Genomic DNA, 25,508 nt, shown 5'->3' on the forward strand with positions numbered 1-25,508 from the left:
TGTCTCCCTCTCTCTCTGCCCCTTCCCCACTCACTCTCTGACTCTCAAAAATGAATAAACATTTAAAAAATTGAAAAAAACAAAAGGAAACGCTAAATAGCCATCTAAGGAACCTTCTCCAGTACAGGCTGCTGGTCGGCACGACCGCTGCAGAATCTGCAGAGAAGCAGGGAGAAGATGGGAGGGAATGAGGCAGAACCAGTGCCAGAGAGGACTGTCCTCAACCCTCACACACTTGCCAAGCAACTCACCAGGGTCTCAGAGGGGAAGTGTCCTTCCCCAGGGATGTTAACTAATAAAAAGCTAGCATGTCAGAATTTAATAAAGTCCCAATTAAAAGGAGCCTAAATGAAGACTGGGTGTGTGATAGTTTCTTCTGAAAATCTAGTACATGCCATGTACCCATAAAAAAGGCAGGATTGGTACTTCAAGGTATAAATTTTGAAGGAATTTTTCTGACAGTCCCACTGCGCCAAGGGCTGCAGGGAAATAACAAAGAATCTGTCTTCATTTGGTTTCCCAGAAAGCAGAGCCTGAGGCAAATGGCATCTGCAATACCCTTTGTTAGAGAGGAAGGAAGGAGAGAAGGCAGACCCATCATAAGCCGGCCATCCAGGTGCGCCTGACCCTGACCTTGCCCCTCTGAGAGCTGTGTGACACAGCGGACCCAGGGGAGGAAAGGTAAGCCAGTGAGCCACCAGCTCTTGTCCCTCGCCAGTCCAGACCCACGCCACCAAGTGTCAGTTCCTGGTTCTTCTAGACTGGGCGATGTCTCAAAGCTGGAATCTGCCAGGGGACTGGGAGGAAGCCCCAGAACGGGAGATTCAGAGGTGGAGACTCCTGGCATGGCCGGAGCTGCGTGCTGTCACCTCACACCTCCCTGAAGCCTGTGGAGCCCGCGCTGAGCCGGCCACCCACGGGATCCTCACCAACAGAGCCTGAAGTGACATCTGAGCGGTGTCTGACTCAGCACGTACATTTGTCTGGCTGACTCTTTCAACCAAGTTGCAAACTCACGGACAATCCCTTCATATGAGATACTCCACTAGCAGAATTGGCCACGACTACTTTCCAGTAAATAGGTGGCTTTGGATCCATTTTTTCTTGTACTTTGAGCTTAGACTGGAGACTGAGGTACATCTGATCACATGTAGGTCGCATCTAGGCATGTGCACACATCACTAATACCCATGTCCTAATGGTGCCAGCTGCAGTAGGAAAGGGGGAGGTGCCCCAACCTTCACACATAGACCCAGAAGCAACCTTATTGCATGCTCATGGTAAAATCACCCTTCCTTTGAGAACGAGTGACTGCATTACTCCTCCGTCCTCTATCCTTCCTTGTGAGATCGACTACAAAATCTTGGTGTTCTTGGAGTAGCCACCATTGGGTAATGTGAGTGAGGCATTCGCATCAGACACAAAATGTAAGGGGCACCAAAAAAGTCATTAATTAAGGCAAACAATTATATAAACACTTATATGTGGGAAAGGGGAAAGAAAGAAAGAAAGAAAGAAAGAAAGAAAGAAAGAAAGAAGAAAGGGGGAGAGAGAGGGGGCAAGGAAGGAAGGAAAGGGAGAGAGAGGGAGAGAGAAAGAGAGAGGGAGAAAGACAGGAGGGAGGAAAGGAGGAAGGAAGAAAGGAAGGAAAGAAATGGAGAGAAAGAGAAGAGAGAGGGAAGGAAGGAAAGAAAGAAGGAAGGAAGGATGGAAGGAAAGAAATGGAGAGAGAGAAAGAGAAGAGAGAGAGGGAAGGAGGAACAAAAGAAGGAAAAAAGGAAGGAAGGAAGGAAGGAAGGATGGAAGGAAAGAAATGGAGAGAGAGAAAGAGAAGAGAGAGAAAGAGAGAGGGAAGGAAGGAAAGAAAGAAGGAAGGAAGGATAGAAGGAAAGAAATGGAGAGAGAGAAAGAGAAGAGAGAGAAAGAGAAAGGGAAGGAAGGAAAGAAGGAAGGAAGGAAGGAAGGAAGGAAGGAAGGAAGGAAGGAAAGAAATGGAGAGAGAGAAAGAGAAGAGAGAGAGAGAGGGAAGGAGGAACAAAAGAAGGAAAAAAGGAAGGAAGGAAGGAAGGAAGGAAGGAAGGAAGGATGGAAGGAAAGAAATGGAGAGAGAGAAAGAGAAGAGAGAGAAAGAGAGAGGGAAGGAAGGAAAGAAAGAAGGAAGGAAGGAAGGAAAGAAGGAAGGAAGGAAGGAAGGAAAGAAATGGAGAGAGAGAAAGAGAAGAGAGAGAGAGGGAAGGAGGAACAAAAGAAGGAAAAAAGGAAGGAAGGAAGGATGGAAGGAAAGAAATGGAGAATGAGAGAGAAGAGAGAGAGAGGGAAGGAGGAACAAAAGAAGGAAAAAAGGAAGGAAGGAAGGAAGGATGGAAGGAAAGAAATGGAGAGAGAGAAAGAGAAGAGAGAGAGAGAGGGAAGGAGGAAAGAGGGAAGGAAAAGAAGGAAGGAAGGAAGGAAGGAAGGAAAAGAAGGAAGGAAAAGAAGGAAGGAAGGAGGAAGGAAGGAGGGAGAGAGGAAGACAAATTCATAGAAACAGAGTAGAAGGGGGTTGCCAGGGGCTGGGGGGCGCGAATAGGGGGAGGTTGCTAAAAAGGTACAAACTTGCAGTTTTAAGATGAACAAAGTCTGAGGATCTAACGTATAACATGGTAACCATTGATAACATTGTGTTGTAGAATCGAAATTTGCTAAAAGAGTAAAACCTAAGGGTTCCCGCCAAAAACCAAAGGTAAACATGTGAGGTGAGATTTGTGGTCGTTGGTTACCCCAAAGGTGGGAATCTTTCACAATGTGAGCATATACCAATCCATTCATTACATTGTACTCTGTAAGCATGTTACAGTTTTATTTGTCAACACCCCAAGAGAGCTTTAAAAAAAAAAGACAACACTTTAAGGCAATATTTTAGAAAATCAAAAGGAGTATAAAAAGTTTGGACACACATCAACATTGCACATAAAGACAGGGCCGCCCGTAAGACTGATACTTCCCTTGGCCTCAGGCTCTGTGCGCCTCCCCCAGGCACTGGTCACACGTTTCCCCAAAGTAAGTAAAAGATTCAAGAAGTTAAGTCATTTCAAGGATTTAGAAAATTATTCTATTACAGTCTTTGAAAACTTCCATTCTTAGCTTTCTCCTGGGCCACAACTGTAGGTTATGAGCTCAGGCCGTCACGGTGTGAGTTTTTATTATACAATTTCCAGAACACAAAGAACACTTTGCCGTGGATACCTATAAAATTGGTATGTTACTCTCCTGTGTCGTAGATGAGACTGAATTTCCAGAACCTCCCTCTTCATCAGTGCAAACTCAGAACACCGGACAGATTACGTCTACTTAGAAAATCATTCAACCAGAACACACAGTTTCAGTTACAGGATGAAACACGGGTTCCTGTTACAAGACATTTAATTTTCATTCCAGAAGTTTGAAGAGAAGGAAATGTGAAATGAATTTTTAGCAGGTTAAATTTAGGGTCCAAACGATAGTCCGAGAATATTTTCTGAAGCTACCCTTGTACATGTAAGTGGCTAAATCTGTATTGCATCTGCATTGGCTTGATATTTGGTTTAGTGAGATTTGATTTGACTAGAGGGTCGCCCTTTCCAGAGCCCCCCACCCCCACCCCGCCCCAGGCTTGGGGAATAAAGAGCCTTCTCAAGTATGTGTCCCAGGCCATCCCCAGGGTCCCAGCCACTCTCCACCCCTTCTTCCTCAGTCTCCCCAAGGGACTCATCTATCTTGCCACCAAATATTGGAAAGATTTCTGTGCGTGCATTTGCTTTGGCAACACTGGAGAAAAGACAAAACCCTCTTGGAACGAGGTCCACAGCAGCCTCCGGCTCCCAAAGACGTGACTTCTCAGTCCTATTATCAAGCCATTGGGAAAGAAGTGAAACTGGTTGTACACGATCCTGACTCCAGCCTCTCGCTGCTGTTGCAAAAGCAAAATACGCCAGCTAAAGGGCTTTGGTCCCTCCCAGGCTAAGAAATAAAAGATTCATTGACAAGCGGATTGTCAATGAGGCACGTTCACCGATATGCAAAGCCATCTGCAGTGAAGTGTGCAGATTCGGCGTCAGACAGAGGCCTGGACTCAACCTGGGGGAGAGACTCGAGTTCCTGGACTGTTTACTTTCTCCGGTGAGCCAGGTGCTAGGCTGGGCCCTGAAGGTCCCCAGGACAAGGGGACACAGTGTCTGACTTTGTTTGGCCCACCACCTGGCGGGACAGACAGAGAATACACCAGTCATCTCAACGAACTGGGGTAAGAGCCTGACTCAAGGGGACTAAGGCCGGGGGCGCAGGTGAGGGACCACGATTCACACAGAAGTGAGTGGAGTCGAGGGGGGTTTTCCATATTTTGCTCAGTGTGAGTCACGGCACCCCAACCGGCCGGGCATCCCTGGGGACATCCCTTACTGGAGTCTCTGTCCCTGCCTCTGAGAGGGAAAGATCACGACTCTGGCTCCTGCCGGCCACAAGTCGGGACCTGGCAGTGAGTAGGCGTGCTCTCCCTGTCCATCAACGACAGCGCGGGCCACAGTGGGCGTAACTCGGTGATATCAACTGGATGGCATCTCTACATCAAGAGAAGGCAAAGTACTTGTTTGAAGGCATTTTTTTTTAAAGCACGTTGCTGTCTCTTCCCATCATCTGGCCTCTCTTGGCTTCTGTCTGCCAACTAGTTGTAGAGATTTGGCAAAAGAAGGAAAGAAAAACCCATCCCATTCCCATGCTGCCTCGGAAGCTCTCGTTAGCAGGTGCGACTTAACACCATCTATCCCCTGGGGATGCGTTTTCTCCTGAGTAATTTTTCTCCTTGGTGCTGTCTTGCTGTTGTCGATATTCATATTTCCAATGGTTTCAGGGTTTCTAGTGTGCCTGAAATGGTAACATCGTGATGAGCGGCTCCTTAGATGGCTCCCAAGTAGGAAGAAAAACGCAAATCTGTCTGCCTGTGGTGTGGGCTGCACACGGGGACCTTGGCGTTTCGGACAGGTTCTCAGAATCCATGCCCTACACTGGAGAGACATCAAGATGGGGACCGACCCCACAGACCTCAGTGCACCCTTCCCAGCACTTTCTCTGTGTTTTCTCTCAGTCACCGTGTTTATAAAGAAACAAAAAGGCATGTTGCTACAGCTTTTTAAAATTTATTTTAATTTTTTTTATTTAAAACAAATTTTTTAATGTTTATTTATCTTTGAGAAAGAGAGAGAGAGAGAGAGCAAGCTGGGGAAGGGCAGAGAGAGAGAGGGAGACACAGAATCTGAAACAGGCTCCAGGCTCTGAGCTGTCAGCACAGAGCCCGACACGGGGCTCGAACCCGTTGACCTCGAGATCATGACCTGAGCTGAAGTCGGGAGCTTAACCGACGGAGCCACCCAGGCGCCCCTCCATGGAATGATAGTTAACATTTTATTGACAGAGGTTCATGAGTCTCTTGGATGAAATATCAGACTTTAAATGAACAGTGGAGCAAAATCCATGGCCCCGGCACAGTGAAATGGGCTGGTCGGCCAGAAAGTAGTTGATGATTGCTTGGGGCTGCTACGATCATTGAATGGCTTCTTGGGAACATCAAAGCCACGTCATTAGAAGCCTCCTCCAAATCAAAGTCCCCGAATTTGTCTGAAGAGCAGAAGTGACTTTTATGCCAACATTAGGTGATAAGGACAGAATGGATTTAATTTCTTGCCACTGATATTTTAAATCGCCTACAATTCTCCTAGTAACATTCTGAAAATGGAGCATTAGAAACTCTACTAATTTAGTCCCTAAAGGTATAGGAACGAATGTCAAAAGAGAACTTCGGCTGGAAGGGTTTAAAAAAAAAAAAATGGCTGGCCAAAAAAAAAAAAAAGAAAAAAAAAAGCGATGGGATCTTCAAAGACAAGTGAAGTAACCCCCGTAATTTTTCAGCCCCTTCTGTGTGCCCGCTCTCCCCCAGGAAAGACACAAAGGCCAAAATTCCACCCCAGATGCTATATTCTGCCCCTAGCATTTTCATCCTGACCTTTATGGTAATAGAAATAATTAGCACTGCTGTGGGTTAGGCAGAACATTTACAAAAGGACCCTCATTTTTAGGAATTTGTGCGTGGTTTGTCTTATTGAAATGCACTTTATACTTTGTCCTACAGCCACATTTTTAAATTAGTATTTTCCCCCCTTAAGAACCTTCCCTGTGCCAATTTCCTCTTCAAATAACACTGTTATCTATTTGAACGTTTCGGAAAATAAATGTACAAAGAGGAAAGCATAAAACTGCATATAACCCAACTCATCAGGGTAAATCTTTGTTCCCATTTCATGAAATGTTCCAGAATATTTCCTTCCCATCTTTTTTTTCTGTGTGGACACGCACAAATATAGTCTCGGTTTTATAAAAATGGCCACACGCCACACATGCAATTTCATACCTGGTATTTGCTAGAACTTTGAGAACAATTGCTATCTAGTGGCTTCTAAGTGGAAGACTCTAATTTTGTATATTTAACGATGTATCTTGTGAGTTCATCATGGATGAGCTCATGTCCTATTAAGTTCATTTATAGTAAACGTCTCTAAATTGTCAAATCCACGTATCTCAAATATGCCAATAAAATCACTTTGCTTTGTTTATTCAGCAAAGCTCAAAAAGAGGCATAAGACTGTGTGGCTGTCAATTCTCTTTGAAAATAAGGGGCATGGAATGTTCTGAATGCTCCTTGAAATTGGGTGGAATTCACCACAGTGTTTGCAGTGTTATTTGTTGAACTGTGTGCCCCCCAAATTGAGTATTAACCTCTAGTACCTCAGAAAGTGACCTTATTAGGAGCCCAGGTTCTTACAGAGCTAATCAAGTTCCAATGAGGTCCTTAGGATGGGCCCTAATTCAATATGACTGAGGGCTTTATAAAAAGGGGAAATGTGGGGGTGCATGGGTGGCTCAGTCGGTTAAGCATCCGACTTTGGCTCAGGTCATGATCTCAGGGTTCGTGAGTTCGAGCCCCGCGTCGGGCTCTGTGCTGACAGCTCGGAACCTGGAGCCTGCTTCAGATTCTGTGTCTCCCTCTCTCTCTGCCCCTGCCCCACTTACGCTCACTCTCACTCTTCTCTCTCTCTCTCTCTCAAAATAAATAAACATTCACAATTTTTGAAAAATGGGAAATGTGGACACAGACATGCATAGGGGGAAGATGCAAAGACCAGATGGTCACCTGTAAGCCAAGGAGAGAGCCTGGGGCAGATTCTGACTCACAGCCTCAGAAGGAGCCAATCTTCTGATGCCTTGCCCTTGGACTTCAGCTTCCAGGACTGTGGGACAATACAGTTCTGTTGTCTAAGCCCATGGGAAAGCCCAGATTTCTCCACTTGGGCAGAAAACTAGATGCACCCAAAAGAAAGGTCTGCCGCTGGCCTTACCCGGGATGCCCCAGAACTGTAGTCACAGAGGAGACCAAGGACGCCCCGGGCTCCGGTGCCCAGAGCACAAAGGAGGGTGTCCTCCTTCTGTACCACTTGGGGAACCCCCTCTCCTTGGGGTGTGCAATTCTGTAGGCATGGGCTGAATTCTCTCCTGAACCCCCAACCACATGGAGGGAGGATGCTGACTCTGGGCCAGAAGGAAGATACGTGTCCTCCTAAAACCAGTTGTCTGGCTCAGAGCCCTGGGTTTCCCAGCCACCAGCAGGGATGGGGGGAAGGAGGTATGGGCAGAGCAAAGTGACCGCCGCGGGGACCTGAGGCGGCCCTGAGGCACTTTCTTCTTTGCTGTGTGGGAAGGCAGCCTCCCTAGCCCTCTCTCCCAGATGGGCTTGAAGAGGCCCCGTGAGCAGGTGGCAGTGTCCATTTAAGGAGCAGGACGGAAACCCATTTATAGACTGGGGCTGCAGCAGCTATGCAGGGGCAAGGACTCCTCTATCACCAGATGTCGTCTCTGCAGCTTGAGACGCGGGCGTGATTTACGAGAACCGGGACTGTCCTCACTCTCTTGATCATTTTCCTACCTTTCTAATGCTCCGGCTACCAGTTATCAAGCACCTGTACAAGCCTATGTGTCATGTGCTGCTCGAGACTGTGTGAATAGCTTGCATCATAAATGGGGAAATTGTTATTTAAGGTGTGATGCTGAAGAATGTAGGTTCTGGAGCTAAGGATAGAGGAAGGCGCAGACTCTAAAGGCACACAAAGAACTTTATGGGGCGGCAAAATAGTCGATATCTCAATTATAAGACAGCACTCATGTCAAAACTCAACAAGGATGCAACTAAAAAGATAACTTTTACTAGATGAAAGTTATACCTTAGTAAACATGACCCAATAAATAAATGGAAAGAAAGAAAGAAAGAAAGAAAGAAAGAAAGAAAGAAAGAAAGAAAGGAGGGAGGGAGGGAGGGAGGGAGGAAAGAAAGAAAGAAAGAAAGAAAGAAAGAAAGAAAGAAAGAAGAAGGAAGGAAGAAAGAAGGAAGAAAAGAAAGAAAGAGAGCAAGAGAGAGAGAGAGAAAGGAAGGAAGGAAGGAAGGAAGGAAGGGAGGAAGGAAAGGAAAGGAAGGAACGTGTCCTGCAATCCTGGACTCAGACTGTCCAGACTCTCTCAGCCAGCCCTGCCACTTAGCAGCTGTGTGACCCTGTGCAGGTCACTTGACTTCTCTGGGCCTCAGTTTCTGCTTCTAAAAAGCCAGGACAACACTATCCCCACTTCATCAGGCCATGAGAATTACATGTGATAAAAATGGTCTCAGTGCATGGGTCTGGTCCCTGAAAGGAATCAGATGGCAACATAATGGGAAACCAGGCTCCAAAAGAAGTCTGCCTCTTTCCTTTCTGTTTTGTTCAATTTGCAACAAGCTAGGGAACTAAAGGCACATTGGGCTCAGCAGTTTGAGGACCAGGAGAAGCCCCAGCTCCCACAAGTGGCCAAATGACCCTGCACAACTGATTTCATTCCTCACATCTTGGCTCCGTTTCTTCTCCATGAAGGATTAAATTTAAATTAAATTAAATTAAATTAAATTAAATTAAATTATTAAATTAAATTAAACCTATAGCTCATATGGCTATCATGAGAATCTAAAGAGAGAATATTAGGATTTGTGATTATTTTTTTTTCATAAAGGATGTAGCCTCTACCTGTTAGCTAATATTAATTTCAGTCGAAGCTTCCTGGACCTCTATTCCCAGGTGGATGTGTTTTGTGCGCTGATACAAATGACAGCTTGTATTTTTTCTAGGAAGAGAAGATGCGGGAGGAGGGTAGGGCGGTGACCGAAGAGAGTGGGGAGAACTGAGTGGCCCTGGGGCAGCGTGTGTGCAGCGACCCGTCTGCAGAGTCCCTGCATGGCTCAGGTTGGAAAGGAAGCGTGAGCCGATCCCCAGCCCCCTCCACTGACCCCATGGGTCCGCAAGGGGCCAGAATGGCCCGTGAATGTGGAGGTCATCATCCACCTTCCACGTCTGAACGACACCCAGAGGAATGCCTCTCCGTCTGCCCCACTCCCTTCTCTGCCCTCCTAAAGTGGGGCTGGTTCCTCAGAATATGCTCGAGATGCAGGTTGTCGGCAGAAAGGGCAGATGCTTCCTACGGCCACTGCCGTGACTGACACAAAGGACAACGGTAGGCTCTCAGACAAAGACACGGGTACCCAAACGCTCATGGTTTCTCACAGTGTGCACAGAAGATACCAGATCCACGCGGAGCAGAAAAGGACAGAAGAGACTGGCTTTCTCTCCCCATCCCATCCCGGGAGCTATGGCCGGCCAGCCCAATGCCGGGAGAAAGAAGAAAGGTACAACACTGTCAATAAAAGATGAATATAAAGGCAGAAACAGAGATGTGCCCACAAACTAACTCAGTAAAGGACGCATCGACCTGACACAGATGATGAGGGGGAGAAAACAACAAGGATCGTCATTTTTCTAGAACTAAATGAAACCTCTACCATACCACTGTGAAAACACGAAGGCTGCCGGTCCCCCCATAGTCGTGTTATTTTTAGGGCACTTTTATATTTCAAAGGCCAGAGAAGCTGCCATGAGGCCAGAGTCCACGTATCCCCAGATCACAGAGGCCACAGAGAAAGACCTCTTTGCTTTGCTTTCAGCCGTAACACCAGGACTTCATTCCTGCCTCCTTTCCCCGGGACAGCTAGTAGAACGCGGTGCTGGGCATCATCAAACGAAGGCCAAAGCGTGGCCAGAGACCGCAGAATGAAGGAGCCACCGTGGGCAGGAGACTCTAACCGGCCAGCCACCCCGGGCACCGAACGGTCACCCACCACGGCCACATGGCTCCGCCGTGGTTGAGCCGGTCGTGATTCCCCGCTGCGCTCAACTTCCTCATCAGAGCAGGAAAGAGCCTAAGCCACGTCCACGGTTGGCCAAGAGAGGCCGCAGTTAGGGCTGACTGAAAGGTCAGGCTTCCCAGTTTGGCCACGACTCTTCCCTTTTTCCCACCAAGACGGCCGCTCTGTCTCTGCAAAGCAACAGCGTGACACTTGGGTTGCCACAACCCTCTGAAGCGGGGGGACGGTCATTCCCAGTTGATGGATGCACGGCCGGAGACCCTGAGCGAGAGGTTTAGTGACACGGCCGAGGATTGGCAGCCGCTGAGTGGAAGGGGACGGGGCTCGGACGCAGACAGACGGCACCCCTACCGCCGCAGTTTGCGCATCTACGGGGGACACCACCGCCTTGGAGGATGGGAGGTCTGCCTCTGATGGCGCCCCTGCCCTCAACGGTACCGGCATTCTGTGCCTCGACCCATCTGGTGGCAGAGTAGGCATCGAGGGTGCTTCCTGACCCTCCTGATTGTAGACGTCCACCCACATCACACAAAATTCCGTGGGTGAAAATGCCGGACGGTTTCAGGGGACGGTTGGGGTGAACGCACGTCACAAGGTTGCCGGCCACCCTGGGAACCACCACGCGGTCGGTGTTCAGGCCACTCTGACACCGCACCTGCAGACGCCTTTCCCACACCCGTGACAACGGGGCTTGGGGACAGCCCAGACGGCTCTGGCTCAGTAATTCCCTCTGTCCAGGTGTCCTGATTTCTTTTTCACACATTTAACTAGTTTCGCAGACTCCTCTCCGTGCGTTCCTCCCATGGAGGCTGAAGCCCAGTGTCGTGCGCTGACTCCTTGAGATAAAACGCAGATACTAACCTGGCACCAGGTCCTCCTCAGCGCGCTTCTCCCGGGGTGGAGGGAGGCGTGGGGGGAGGGGGGGCTTGAGGCTTCAGAAGCCGGAGACTCTCTTTTTTGGTAATAAAGAAGCAGCCAGCTTTTCTCCCCCACTCAACTAAAACGAAAATAGCTTCAGAACCCGTACAAGTCTGAGGTTGTATACTTCTGGAAGAAACGGGACTGCCTGGTCATAAATCAGCTGTCACGGCCCGAGGAGCGAATTGAGACGGATTAGAAGACCGGATGAAGCTGTCCAGGGCTATTTGATCAGCTGCGCCCCGGGGAGGTGAAAATTCTAGCAATCTCCCCGCTGGAAACAGAATGCACACATGCCCACCAGCAAGTACCGCCTCCCAACTCAGCCTCACGCCCTGCCTCCTTCATGGTGGGCATTCGCTCCCTCTCTCATTTTTAAACCCCTACAAAATCCAGACCCACGTAGTCTGCTGGAAAACCAACTCAGCTGTAATTTACGTCGCGGTCGCGCTCCTGGGACAGGGCTGATGGGAATGGCTGAAGCTTGGGCCACCGCGTGGCTTCGTATCTGCACATACTGACCCTGGATCCTGCTCCGATGAAAACCCTTTACTTCCCAAGCACGAAATGTTTCTTTAATTGAATAAGCCTCATGCACCTGCTCTCCATGTCCCTTGACATGCCCCCCCCCCCCGCCCCGGGGAAGAAGCCATGAGGGCCGGAGCAGGCCACCCGAGACATTCATCGGAGTCAACAACCCACCCTTGGCAAAGACGTTTGGAATCGGAATGCGGGGAGTTTTTCATATTGGGGTCATCGTTTAGCATTTATACGGTCTTTGAAAAGCATATGCTTTCCAAGTGCTTTTTAATCAGTTTTAGTACTCCCACCTCGCAGCAGACCTGCAGGGTCAGGTCAGAAATCATCTGATTTCTTATGCCAGCATGCGGCTAGGTGGGCTTCCTTAGAGCCAGCCTCAGTGGTCCGTCTCCTTCAGAGGGAAGGCCCTCAAGCCACTTGCATCCGTGGTCAGGCATGGGCCATTCTGAAAACCTCCTCTCAGTGAGGGAAGAAAAGAATCTATCTATCTATCTATAAATATTATCTATATATAAATATATATAGATAATATATATATAGATATATATATTTATAACAAATAAATATATATATATGGCCCCTGACATTGCAAAGGGATAACATGTTTCATTAGCGCGCACGCTTTCTCTCTCTGCCCCCCTCTCTCTCCACCAAAAAGCAATCAGGCAGCCCCCAGCCTCAGCCATAGCCAGCCTCGTGGCCATGTGACCCATGCAGTCATATAGGACCCATGAGTCCGGCTCAGAAAGGCCCCAAGCTTGGTAATGCTCTGTCATGACGGTCTTGAAAATTCTTTTGAAGTATACTTGTTTATTTTGAGAGAGAGAGAGAGAGAGAGCATGAGCAGGGGAGGGGCAGAGAGAGAAAGGGAGACAGAATCCCAAACAGGCTCTGCACCGTCAACACAGAGCCCGATGCGGGCTTGATGTGGGGCTTGAACCCACAAACTGTGAGATCATGACCTGAGCCGAAACCAAGAGTCAGATGCCTAACCGACTGAGCCACCCAGGAACCCCCGCCTTCCGTCTTGAAATTCTTAATAATGTCTACCATGGAGCCCCATGTTTCTGTCTTTCACCGGGCCCCACCAAGTGTCACCCCCCTGCCCCCGCAGTCCAATCACAGGCTTCCCCAGGACTTTCCAGTGCTGTCTGAGCTACCGGGACCTCAAAAGGGACTTCTCCCAAAGCCAGGTGGGAGCAAACAATTATAGAGGCTGCTACTTGTCTTTAAATTGCCTCATCTCCGAGGGAGATCTGCTAGGTTCCTTCTTCATCGAAATACAAAAGGGACACAGGAGCAGAGAGTGGGGTCCCCTGAGGGTACTGCTTGTAGCTGAAGTTCCGTGAGGCTGCCTTTATGCTTTTGTCATGCAAGGATTCGAAATCCTCATCCAGAACTCAATTGTCTGGGAGCTCTCTCATGAATTTCAGCCAAATCTGGCTCTCAGCAAGAACTCAGCCAAAAAAAAAAAAAAAAAAAAAAAAAAAAATGATGGCAGGGGAATTCACTAAACAGTGCCCCCCCGAAATGAATCTGCCTCGAAGATGGGAAGGATTAAATCTAGATGGAAAAATAACAATAAACTTGCATGAGGTATTTGGTAGAGGACTTGACTAATTGCTACATCTATTTTAGGAAGTTATCTTCCAGAATAGGTAAAAGAGCCCACACTTCTGAAGTATAGAACATTGCCAGAAATAATATTTGCGATGCGGCACTGTATTATCTCTATCTTTTGACAGGACTTATGCATATGTGAGAACAGAGTTATAAATATAGGGATGAGCCCATGCCTCGAACAAACTCCGAAGAGAAGAAATTATGCCACCAGGGGTCTCTGAGGTGCGACGTGTGCAGTGATATTTCACCCTGGACAAACAGTAATCCTCGCACGGAAGGTAGGCTACAGGCATATCTAAATTCATTTGGGCGCTTCTCACAAGTAGAACGTGGAACTTTTAAAAGAAAACAACATGCACAACTACACATGTAATCTTCCAATGTACCGAACAGATTTTACTCACTTAGCACTTTTAAAGGGAGACGTGATAATTTAAATAGAACCCAAATATTCACTGACACATGTATGGGAATTTATTTCACTAGGCAAGAGGCATAAATCGGCTGTAGTATCATTCTAGATACCTATCGGTTCATGGGACTCAGACTGCTAAAGCCCTATGTGGTTCTAAAATTCAAGACTTTGAAGAGTAACCATCAGCCATGGTGGTTATTCCTCAATCAATATCTATGGAGACCCTACTTCTGGAAGCATGGACTCCACGGGGAAGCTTTCCCTGAACACATCCTTCTCCTCCTTCCTAAGCCTCCACAATGGCTATCGTCTGTGCATCCCTGGCAATCAGTGTATACAGTGAAGAGACCTGTAGCCCAGTTAATTTTATGTGATTCTGTCTCCGGGGCTAGCCTCCCAGCCACGCCTTATTCATTCACCCAGCACAACGTACAACACGCAATGGAGTCCCCATCCACGTAGGTTGAATGGCATGTGCTGGGGAGAGGAAAAGGGACGATACAAGTCTGTCCTTTCAAGTTTCATAATCTAGAAGGCGGAAGGAAATGTGACTGACCAAATACGTGATTTCTGATTTACACACGCAGTGGTTTCAACCATAGACAGGGCCCCCATTCTGGGAGGAAAAGTTTTTTGAGAGTTTTATCTGGGGGTTCAGAATGCTCTTTCTTATGCAGAGCCATGGAGAGTAAGGCAAGGTCATAAAGGACACTGGTGTAAAGTCAACGTCAAGGAAGCTGCCACATGAGGCAGAAGAGGATTTGTCAACGGAGACCTCAGTGAGGGACTTTTGGGGCGACAGTGCGATGACGTTTACCAGCCACTCCTTGTGTTATTGGGGTTGGGGCGGGGGGAGGCTCAGAGGGCATACTTGAACCTCTAGAGATCAAGTGGAAGACCTGGGGAGGGAAAGAATGACTTGGTCAAGATCCCCGTAGCTGCTCTTTTTTCACTCAAGACTAATGGAAAAAAAAAAAAATCCAGGACAATATTGTTTCTCATGTATTTCGTGCCCAAGTCCTAAATGGAATTGGGGCAGGTGTAAAAGAAATTGGGTTGTGTCCAGGATATGCCAGAAAATGAGAAATGTAATAGGAGGGGAAGTGTGTAAGTGAAACTCACGCTGGCTTTTCCTCAAAAAGCTCTGTGGTTTTGAGCAAAATTCGCCTTTGGGCACTCAGTTCCCTATTTGAAAATGACTCCTTTGAGGGAAATGACAAATACAGTCTCCTTGAATTCTCTGAATTCTAAGTAGAACCATAGAAATGACAGTCTTTCTCTAGGTCAGTGGTTTTGAAGCAGGGTGACTACACCCCAAGAAAGGGCAGGGCCACTATGTTCGGCTGCCCAGGTTGTGCACAGCACAACCCCAGGGGGCACCACTGGTAGACGGCAGCCAAGAATGGCATCTCTGGGGCTGTAAGGTGCTCAATTCGCACATGCACGGTGAAGAAAACTTTGACGTTTCTCTTTACATCTGTTTAGAATCAAAGGTCTATAAGGACGAAATTAGGTTTTATCAATAGCTACTCTCAGGATCGATACTGACATTGTCACTTGGTGAGTAGGGAAGAATGGGTTCCCGTGACTCCTGGCTTGCTCTCAGAACACCGCCACGTGCTGCAATGCAGCTCCTTGAGCCCCGGGAGGAGGATTTACAGATTATGTAATCTACTTTTAACTGAACTAATCTCCCCACTAAGTAGGTAAGTGACTTTTAAAAAGTCTCACACAGGGGCACCTGGGTGGCTCAGTCAGTTAAGTATCTGACTCTTCCTCTCCACTCAGATCATGATCTCACATTTTGTGAGATCGAGCCCCACATCCGCCTCTGTGCTGACAGTGCGGAGCCTGCTCGGGATTCTCTCTCTCTCTCTCTCTCTCTCTCTCTCTGCCCCTCCTCTGCTCATGCTCACTCTCTATCTCACTCTCTAAAAATAAATCAATTTTTAAAAATGTTGTTAAAAAAAGTGTTGCCTAGTCACACTCCACAACACGGACGAACCTGGAGGACCTTATGCTGAGTATAATCAGCCAAGCACAAAAGGACAGATACTCTGTGATTCCACATCTATAAGGTCCCTAGAGGAGTCAGATACATAGAGACATTTGATACATAGAGACAGGAAGTAGAAAGGTGGTCACAGGGGATAAGGGGAACAGGAAAGGGGATCTGCTGTTTAATAGGTAATGGAATTTCAGTTTCACAAGATGAAACCGTTCTGGAGGTCTATTTCGTAACAAAATAAATAAACCACACAACTGAATTTATACGCTTAAAAATGGGTAAGGTGGTCAATTTTATGACATGTGTTTTTTTACCCCAATGAAATTCCTGCATAAAATTTCACAGATTGAAAAGAATACTAACACTGTCAGCAAAAGCAAGAAGAAAACAAGAGAAATGTGAACTGATCCTGCTAGATTCGTTCTAGGATATCTTCATGAGCACCAACACGAGCCTCTAAACCACAGCCATCAAGTTAGGCTCAAAAGGAAGTCCCGTTACCAGGACTATCTGACCAATTCGTGGCATCGGGGATTTCTCGGTGTATCAAACAGGTGTCGGGAAATGTGAAAAGGAAAAGTCCAGGTACATTGTGCCATTTGGCCAGGCTCAGGGAAAGAAAAGTGCTATTTTTCTAATAATCCCTAATGAAAGAGTGATGTTACTTAATAAGAAAATTATATATGTAAGAACCTTCCATTTATATATGTAAGAACCTCCCAGGCACCTGGCTAGCTCAGTTGGGAGTGCGTGCAACTCTTGATCTTGGGGTTGTAAGTTCAAGCCCCATGTTGGGTATAGAGATTACTTAAAAATAAAAAAAAATCTTTAAAACATTCTTTAAAAATAATTAACAGGCCTAATTTCTTAATAATTTTTAAATAGTGGGACTTAGCCCTTGATGGACATAAAAGTATATTGACTAAAGAAGAAAATCTTGGCGGAAAAGAGAGAACACACTTTTTGCCCCATTTTAACTGTCTTGTTTGGGTAAGACAAATGTTAATGAGTATTGCTACCTGCAGGGTCCTCTTTCCAGGCATTGCATAAAATTAAAATAACTAATCACTTGTTAGAACCTTAGCCAAGCCACAGATGTGGTAGTATGAGGACAGATGACCGTTTCTTTTGTCACGACTCTCCTCCGCAGTTTGGGATTGTGATAGCAGGAAAAGCATAATCTCAAGCCAAACCAGGTCCAACCCCAGCTATCAAATAGCTGTCCGGGAGTCAGAAACAAATATTTAAAAACTAACACTCAAAAGGCAATCCAGACCATTGGGTGAAGGCTTGAAGTGTGGGTGATTGAGATATTTCAGTCTTGGCCAAGCCCATGACTTCCTCAAACCAGAGGCAGAAACCTTCCAGGGAAAAGGACTCTCCTGGTCTCTATTCTAGTTTCCACTGTGGTATGAAAACTGCCTTATTGCAATAATTCTAATCAATTCACCCTTTTTGGCTTCTTTCCCCTTAGATGTTCTGCAGGAGAATTTTCAATTTGTGGATGATTACCTACCTGCTTTATGATTCCAATTTGTCTTCTTTTTATTTATAAGGTGGCAGTTTAAGAGTAAAATGTAAAATAATGGCATTTAGTGGGTGATTGATTTTTCCACTGGCAATGTGATAAACATGGCCAAGCGTCTCCCTTTCAGAAGTGGAACGAGAAGTAATTCAGTGAGATTCTGAGGCATAAATTTCGGGCTATGTGTAAGGCACAAACAATATTCAAGCAGATTGATGCCTGGCGTGTGTAACTTACACGGAATTGTTCATGTACAACAGCCCAGAAGTGGATGTTGGATTTATAGGTCTGGGCCACTGGTGGGTGTGTCAGGCTTGCTTGGCTTATGGCACAGAACAACGATCTGTAGAACATTCTCATACCCATTCCCAAAGTACACCTGTACCTGTATCTCATTACTTATACCTCACTTCATTCCAAAGGTGGATGAAGAATGGTAAACAGTTGATACCTGGGGACGATAGGAACGTGGAGTCACAGCCTGTTGGACCGCACGGGGACACGGTCGTACATCTCAGTGCCTAACCTCCCAGGGGAAGACACACAAGCCCATCGCTTTTTGTGTAGGAATGGTCACGTCTTCCTAGCTCAAATATAAACCAACTTAAGATATTTAAATATGCAATTAGAAATGAAAACATTTGGTTAATTCATAGAAACATCAATGGCTAATTTTTAAATAGCAATTAAAATACTTGAATATACGATGTGCTTCCTGTACACAAAGTATATTTTGCCTTCAACCGTGTGCCAGGATCTGCAGTCTGGACGACCGTGATTCGGCACGAATCTTCCTAAAGATCTGCTCGGGCTCTCTCTTATCCCCCTGTAAGCACAGTCAAATTGGTTTTCTATTTCAGTACAGCCAACAGCTTTGTAGGGCATTCACGGGCTCTGCCTCTCTGGCTGAAGCTCCTTTTGTTTGAATTTCATAGAGCTTATCTGAAGTGAAATAGTCCCAAGGGAGACGACCCCCAACTGTAGGATATTAGAATTCTCTGTCCCTCCCTCAGCGTCCCTGTTTTCCTTGACATTTTTCCAAATGCCAAGAGTTCTTCCTGTCCGGATTCTCTCCAGTTCTCATCGCCTTGCCTGCCGTCAGCGCACTTCTCTTGTATATCTGACAATGTATCCATTTCCAACTTAAAAGGATTTCAATGGCAAACCCAGGTTTCAAACCGGGAGTAAAAAACAAAAGATAGAACTTTTCTTCTCCAAACCTGTCTGGACCACAAATCTCAACGTTTAGAAAAGAGGGGGTCTGGTCTGTTGGTCACATTAACTGATAAACCCATACCCCCAAATGTATGTATTCATCCAATAAGGGAACGTTACCAAGTGCCAGACCAGGAGCCAGGTCCTGTGGACAATGTAAAGTTGTTCCTGTCCCCAGGAAGCTCACAGTCTAGGAGGGATAATGCTAATAAATAAAATGCAACCTTAATACTTGCTATGGTCTGGATGTTTGTGTTTTTCAAAATTCATGTACTGAAATCCTAACCCCCACGGTGAAGGCATGACAAGGTGGGGCCTTTGGGAGTGATCAGGTCACGAGTGGGGGGCCCCAGTGAATGGGACTTGTGCCCTCACAAAAAGAGACCCCAAGGAGCTCCCTGTCCCTCCTTCCACCATATGAGGACACAGGAGGGAGAAGGCTGTCTATGAACCAAGAAGAGGGTTCTCACCGAATCACACTGGCTCCCTGATCTCAGACTCCCTCCCAGCTTTCAGAACCGTGAGCAATAAATTCCTACGATTTATAAGCTGTTCAATCTGTGATACTTTATTATAGCAGCCTGAACAGACTAAGACAATAACACCATGAGCTTTAATGCTGTGTTTTATAAAACTATCAGCCAAATATTATATAAATCTGTGCATATGCATCCCCTAAAGTCCTTCTTTCCCCCGCAGTGAGAAGCCCTTTCTAGAAAGCCATTCTAAATTAATGAAAAGCCCCAGGCTTGGGCTCATATTGTTCAGGTGTTCAAATGGTACAGGGCACACAGTTCACTGAGGACAGAAGGCCCCCAGATGCAGTGTGAACGCCTTCCACCTATAACAACACCTCTAATGAAGCACTGAGGCAGAAATTATAATTAAAAAAAAAGTTCAGAGAACGTATTCATCATGAATTCAAGGCACTTCCCACAACGAAAACCTGTATTTCCTTTTCATCTTGATCACACTATTCAACTAAACCTTTAATAAAATCAACTGCAAGTCACTGACTCAATTCAAAAGAGAAAAACAGTGAGACTTCTTAACCACACACAATCCGATAATGAGGTGCGGGACCGGGGGAACAAAGTTTATGGCAATCCATAAACCATCAGCCCGGCAAACACATTTCCAGGCTGCATTGGGACCTCTGCCCATGCAAGAAAAGTTGCACTGGGAACCAAAGTTGGACCTGGCGTCTTCCTAGACCTAACATCCCCAGGTAGAGTAGAGAGAGTGCCCGTCCCGGTGTGATCCAGAGAAACCAGGGGGATCTTGCTGGATCTCCCTGTGTCTCTGCCACTGACTGGTACATCCCCAAATGAGGTTATACTTATAGAAGAAACAGGATCGTCTTTGGCCTGCTGCTGCCAGGCCTTTGGGGCCAGTTGGAAAATCCACATTTTACGCAGTTATGCTTGGAATCTGGGTGTAACTGGTCTACCCTGAACAGTTATCCGCAAGCCTGCTCGTCCGTCCTCCGGCATCTGCTCGGTTCACTATGACATCACAAGAAGCACACGACCATGACGATTTTCACTGTAGTTCTGTTCCCTACTATTTATCTTAGCAATGGGTTGTCCCAGTGGCTGCCTAGGTAAGCCCCAAGCGGCGGCTGCTTTTGAAAACAAAAATCCTGTCCTTTCTATGCCCCCCTGCAAGATTCAAGGGAGCATTCCTTCCCCTTGCATATCTCTCTCCAGACAATGTTCACTCTTCTCTTCTTCCTTTAGAAACTTAGTGTGTAGGCAGCAGCTTCTGATTCTGTGCTAAGGACAGGCACGTGGGTCTAAAGATTTGCCCTGAAATGTCCTCAGTGTGTTCCCTCCGTGCGTCTGACAGGCACAGTCCTTTTGTGGGTGACGTCTGGATGGAAGAAAGGCTTGAAACCCTGGCCCCAAGTTGCAACATCCCATCCAAGCCGATGCAAGAAAAGAGTGGTGACAGTTAGGATCCTGGATGCTTTCCCCAGGGGGTCTCAGGTCTAATTAATAGCTGTCAACTGATGCATTATGCAATGGGAACCCCCCCCACACACACTTCCTCAAAAATAGGGTGATGGTGGGTGTCATTTTTCAAACTGATTCTCCAAAAGTGTGCCTTTATTGGATGAAAATCTTGCTCCTGGCTCTCCTAAATCAGTTCTTTTGAAAACCAACTTAAGGGGCGCCTGGGTGGCTCCATTGGTTAAGCATCCAACTTCAGCTCAGGTCATGATCTCCTGGTTCATGGGTTTGAGCCCCGCATCGGGCTCTGTGCTGACAGCTCGGAGCCTGCAGCCTGCTTCAGATTCTGTGTGTGTCTCTCTCTGCCCCCTGCGCTCACTCGCTCTCTCTCTCTCTCAAAAATACACAAACATTAAAAAAAAATGAAAAGCAACTTAAAAACACACACCTGGATGAGAAAATGGGACTGTCGGTGTTATGGGACTCCTATTTGGTGGCTCAACAAAGGGAGTCTCATTCTTCTCCTGTGCGGGGGTCCAGGCGGAGAGAGAAGAGGGTGACTTTGTTAACCTCGACTTTGGTGGTTAGGATTTCTGATCCAGTTAACACACCTTAACCTGCATTTTGATCCCTGCTAAATTACCTCCCGGCCCATCTGACATACTTTAATACTGAAATGTAAATTAGACACCCCCACAAACCACCTCCACCCTCTCGGTGCCCTAAATTTGGACTTGACTCCCCTCGCTGTACTGGAGCTGCTCTTTTCAATCGCCTCGTTCCCCGAGCAGTGCATTGCCACGGGGGACGGAGGAGACACTGGGTCGTGGAGTCACCCGGTTGAAAGCCGGCTCCAGGCTCAGTCCCCGAGTCCCCACCTCTCACCGCCTTCCCCCTAAAGGCTAGAAGACCCGCAGGCCCAAGGCCCACCGGGGAGCACTTGGCCCTTTGGGGGCCTCTCCTCCCAGCCCCGCCCCAGCACGGCCCCGGGGAGCAGCTGTGAGCTCAGGGATTTCCGCAGCGGGCACCAAACCCTGCCAGCTGGAGCCGGCGCTCTTTGCCCACCAGACCCCAGCAAATCCCGAAGTCGGAGGAGAGGCTGACAAGACCCCTGGCTTTGGCCCTCTGCAGCAATCAGTGACACGAGTAAGCAAACGATCATCTGGAATCAATCCCTGCCTGAGAGCTATCAAAACAAGAAGCCACACGTAATTCACCCGACCAAGGAAAAGCTCTGGGCTGGGGGGATGTTCAGTTCTCTACCCGGAAAGGAGCGTCTGTTCAACTTTATTAAATGTTTTAAGCAGGTCTGAGTTCTAGGGAAAGGACTCACTCCCACTCTCTGAGGGACACACGCCCGGGAAGTCAGGGATCAGGCAGAGAGCTGGTCACCCAGCTGGTGGCCAGAGCACCGGGGCTGCACGTAACAGAGGGGGGACTAGGTGCAAGAGGGACAGGAGGGGGAAAGGGAGAAGGAGCTGGAAGGGCTGTCGCGGAAGCAAAGGGGGGCAGAGGAGACGGATGCGCCTCCTGCGGGATTTTAGCGACATTAAAGGAAACCCTTGCAGTTGGCTGTTGACGAGGCTGATGGAATGGGGCGGGGGCGGGGGGCGGCCGCAGAGCTGCCCTAATTTTATGTGCAGCAGAAACGAGGCTGTGACCCTAATCGTGGGCTGAGCTGTGGGACGTGTGCTCTCTCCCGGGGGACCCACGGTGAGGTGAACACCGCCGAGCTGAAGCATTCTGGAAAGCTCATGTGTTCACGACGCCGGGCTTCAGCCTCGGCTGCAGATGGGGTGACAGCCGGAGGGGACCCATCAGGAACACCACGACCCCAGAAGAGCCCGGGGGGGAGCCGACTATCGAAGAAGGGCCCCCAGTGCTGTACTGCTTTGTGACTCCTCCTCTGGGAAGCCCACTCTCCACAGCCAGCCATGGCTTCTTGCGAGCACAGGTTGCTGACCCAGGGTGGAAGCTTCTGAAGTCTCGTGGAGTCCACCAGGAGGCTGCAAGTCACAGAGGCCTGGTCCTTCTCGCCCTGTCTCTGCTCCAGGCCCCAGCTCCCTTTCCCTCGCCCCCTCCCACCCTCCTCCGGCTCCTTCTGTGGCTCCCGGTGTGCAGAAACCGCCCCCCCACCCCGGCGGTCGGCCACCCAGCAAGGCCGCCCAAGCCCTGCCCTTTGCTAGCGCCGACTTTGAACCGGCTGACCTTGAACTTCTCTCTGCCTCAGTTTCCTCATCTGTCAATGGGGAATAAATACCAGCACCTACCTCACAGGATTTGAGGGGGCAAATAAGGTAACACAAGTGGAGCGCTAGATGCCAAGCTGGGGGCTGAGAACAGACAAAAGTGAGGTGCACTGGCCTTACTGGAGCCCCCCCCCCCAGCCTTATCTGGGGCTGAGAGGCTTACAGCCCTCCCATCTTCCTCCACACTTGCCCCCTTCCTCACTCGAGCCCTTGGCTCCATCCCAAACCCCATTCCTAAACCGTCTACGCTTTGCCTCCTCTGTCTTCCTGTCATGTTTATGTCAAAAGTCGCCCATCGGAGAGACAAACGCAGTGAAGACGCCTCTTATTTCTGAAGTCGTTAATTTTACTCTAGAATTCCCAAAAAAAGGATCACCCATCTGTCAAAAAAAAAAAAGACAGAGAAGATAAAAGTAATTATTTAAGTGCCGACCAAAAGGAAATAAAAACGGACTTGTCTCCACTACTGAGCTGAATTAGAGGGTGGTTTGTACAACCCCAAACCTGCCTCGTTTAAAAGAAAGAGAACGTGATCTTTTTGAAATAAAATGAGCTATCTATAGGTTTGCCCCCAACAAAATACCGTCTCTATAAACATATTCAGAGAAGGGACTTGCAACCAGAAGAAATGTAGCTGTTCTTATGTCAAAGTCTCTCCGGTGCCCGAGCCCCATCCCTACACACAGATTTTTCATGGTTCGAGCGATTTGCCTCTTTTACTGACGCTCTAACTAGCTGCAGATGTAGTTTGTGCGGCCGAGCCGTGCAGTCCTTCCCCCACGTCTCTTCCAAGGCTGACTGTCACCGGCTGGCCCGCCTGCCAGCGTCCTGAAAGCCATCCACCAAAGCAAACACGTGAGGACAGGCGGGAAGCACAGCAAACCTCCGGCGAGGCTGAGACCCTCGGCTTTCTCTCCCGAGGTGTCCAACCCAAAGCACTTTCCAAAGTCACGATTAAATCAGAAGCCAACAAGCCATCCCTTTCTTTCCAAGGCGAATTTTTAAAAAGTTGCAAACTTCACCAACCTCTCTGCACCTGCCACCGCAAACCAGGATAGCAACGGGGGTCAGCCCTCCGAGCAAAGAGTCACAGGGCTGATCGACCACCACCCGGAGACCCTTGGCGTCTCCCGAGACCCACTGTGGCCAGCGCACTGGTCACCCCCAAGTCTCCCTCTCCAAGGACGAGGGCCACTCACCTCGCTCATGTTGCTGTAACGCGGCAGCCGCGGGATCCCTGCGCTCAGCACCGTGCTCAGCACCCGGATCGCTGCTCAGGGGTCGCTCTTCCACCGGTCCTGGCTTTTCTCTTAAAAAGGGCTGCCCGGTGGCATCATGCCTCCCGTAAGCCAATGAGATTCATTCACCTGTCTGCACGCCTCGCAGACATCCGAGAGCACGAGGGGCCACCTAGTGGAGCCAGGTGGGAAGTGAGCTGGGTCTCAGCCCCACATTCTGCCAAGGGAAAGAGCTGCTAGATTTGTGCGTGGTTTTTTTTTTTCTTTTTTAAAGGTCAAAGTCAGAGGTACAAAGATCATCACCGGTTTGCCATCGTTTACTAATTCAAGGGTCCAGGATTCAAATACGTTTTCAACGTCAGTGAAAAGAATGTTTGCATCTCAGAGGAAGGGCAGTTCTGGAAACACCAGCCCATGCTCGCTCGCTCTCTCTCTCTCTCTCTCTCTCTCCCCCTCGCTTTCCCAGGAGCTGCGGCTTCCCCTGTTCTTTGTGGCACAGATCCCAGACTTCCAGGAGAACATTCTCCACTGCTCCCGCCCCAACCCCAAATCTGCCAGGCTGTTCGTATCCCGGGCACCTCCTCCCTTGGCAAGAGGTCATAGCAGCGCTGGGACATCGACTTGGAGAGTCAGGCTGTGACAAGAGAGGAAGTCTCCGGCCTTATCTGTGTTGTCATAAACTTCACCAGCATCCGGAGGGAGATGCGGGCTGGACCGTGGAATCTGTTAAAGATTTCATTGCTGCAGCCTGTCCAGCCCCTCTGTAAAGAGGTTCAGTCCTTTTGCCTGGACTTGTGAGACCCCGAAGAGCCTTCACGGCACCCAAGTGAAGCCTTGACTTTCACAACCGGGATCATGGCCAGTGCAGGGAATGATGTGGGTGCCGCGGCCTGTCTCGTTGGCCCAGGGCTGATCAGGACACCCTCTGGCAACTTGCCAGCTCCAGGTTGGCCCTGGGTTCAAGCGGGATTCTCGGACAGTGACGCCCTGTCATGGCGGATATGCCAAATGATGACTAATAACTCTTCAAAGGACCTACAGGAGATACAAGCATATCCAAGTGACAGCTACCAGGTGGGTAAATATACGAGAAACTGGGCAGTTATTACAGTCCTCAGATGCCCCGCAGGGGCCTCACCCATCACCCCACATGGGGAGACTCTGCCAATAGCTGTATGATGAACCAACACTGAGCTCGGGCCTGTCTCTGATTCCCTCCATTGTCTTCTATCTGGCCAACGCCACAGTGGCCTCTCCTTTCACCTCCTTTCTCAGGGCTACCTCGGTGAGTGAGAGAAAAGCCACACATCCCCAGTGGGTACCAGCGAGTACACGCCACCTGTGGAGGCTGAGGCCGGGAGCCAGGGCTCAGAGCTCTTGCATCTACCATACGAACGTGAGTGACCACAAACAGAAAGCAGCAAGAAACACAAAACTCCTAAGGCTTGTGGGAGCCAGTCTTCTTAACTTATAGCCACTTTACATGGGAATGTGTCTACAGAAAGTCCCCTTCCAATGGGAAGACAGGTACATTCATTATAAT

General features: G+C 48.3%; 1 protein-coding gene across 1 annotated transcript in view; it reads right to left on the minus strand.

The window, feature by feature from the left end:
* The window catches only part of PCP4 (Purkinje cell protein 4), a 60,574-nt gene extending 36,514 nt beyond the window's left edge, over window positions 1-24,060 (minus strand). Inside the window, exon 1 of the mRNA XM_060640490.2 lies at window positions 23,927-24,060. Coding sequence (XP_060496473.1) covers window positions 23,927-23,935 — 9 coding nt within the window. The 5' untranslated portion in view covers window positions 23,936-24,060. The remainder of the gene's footprint in view (window positions 1-23,926) is intronic.
* Window positions 24,061-25,508: the final 1,448 nt, after the last annotated feature.

Source organism: Panthera onca, chromosome C2 (assembly GCF_046562875.1).
Source record: "Panthera onca isolate mPanOnc1 chromosome C2, mPanOnc1 haplotype 2, whole genome shotgun sequence".
Taxonomy (NCBI): domain Eukaryota; kingdom Metazoa; phylum Chordata; class Mammalia; order Carnivora; family Felidae; genus Panthera; species Panthera onca.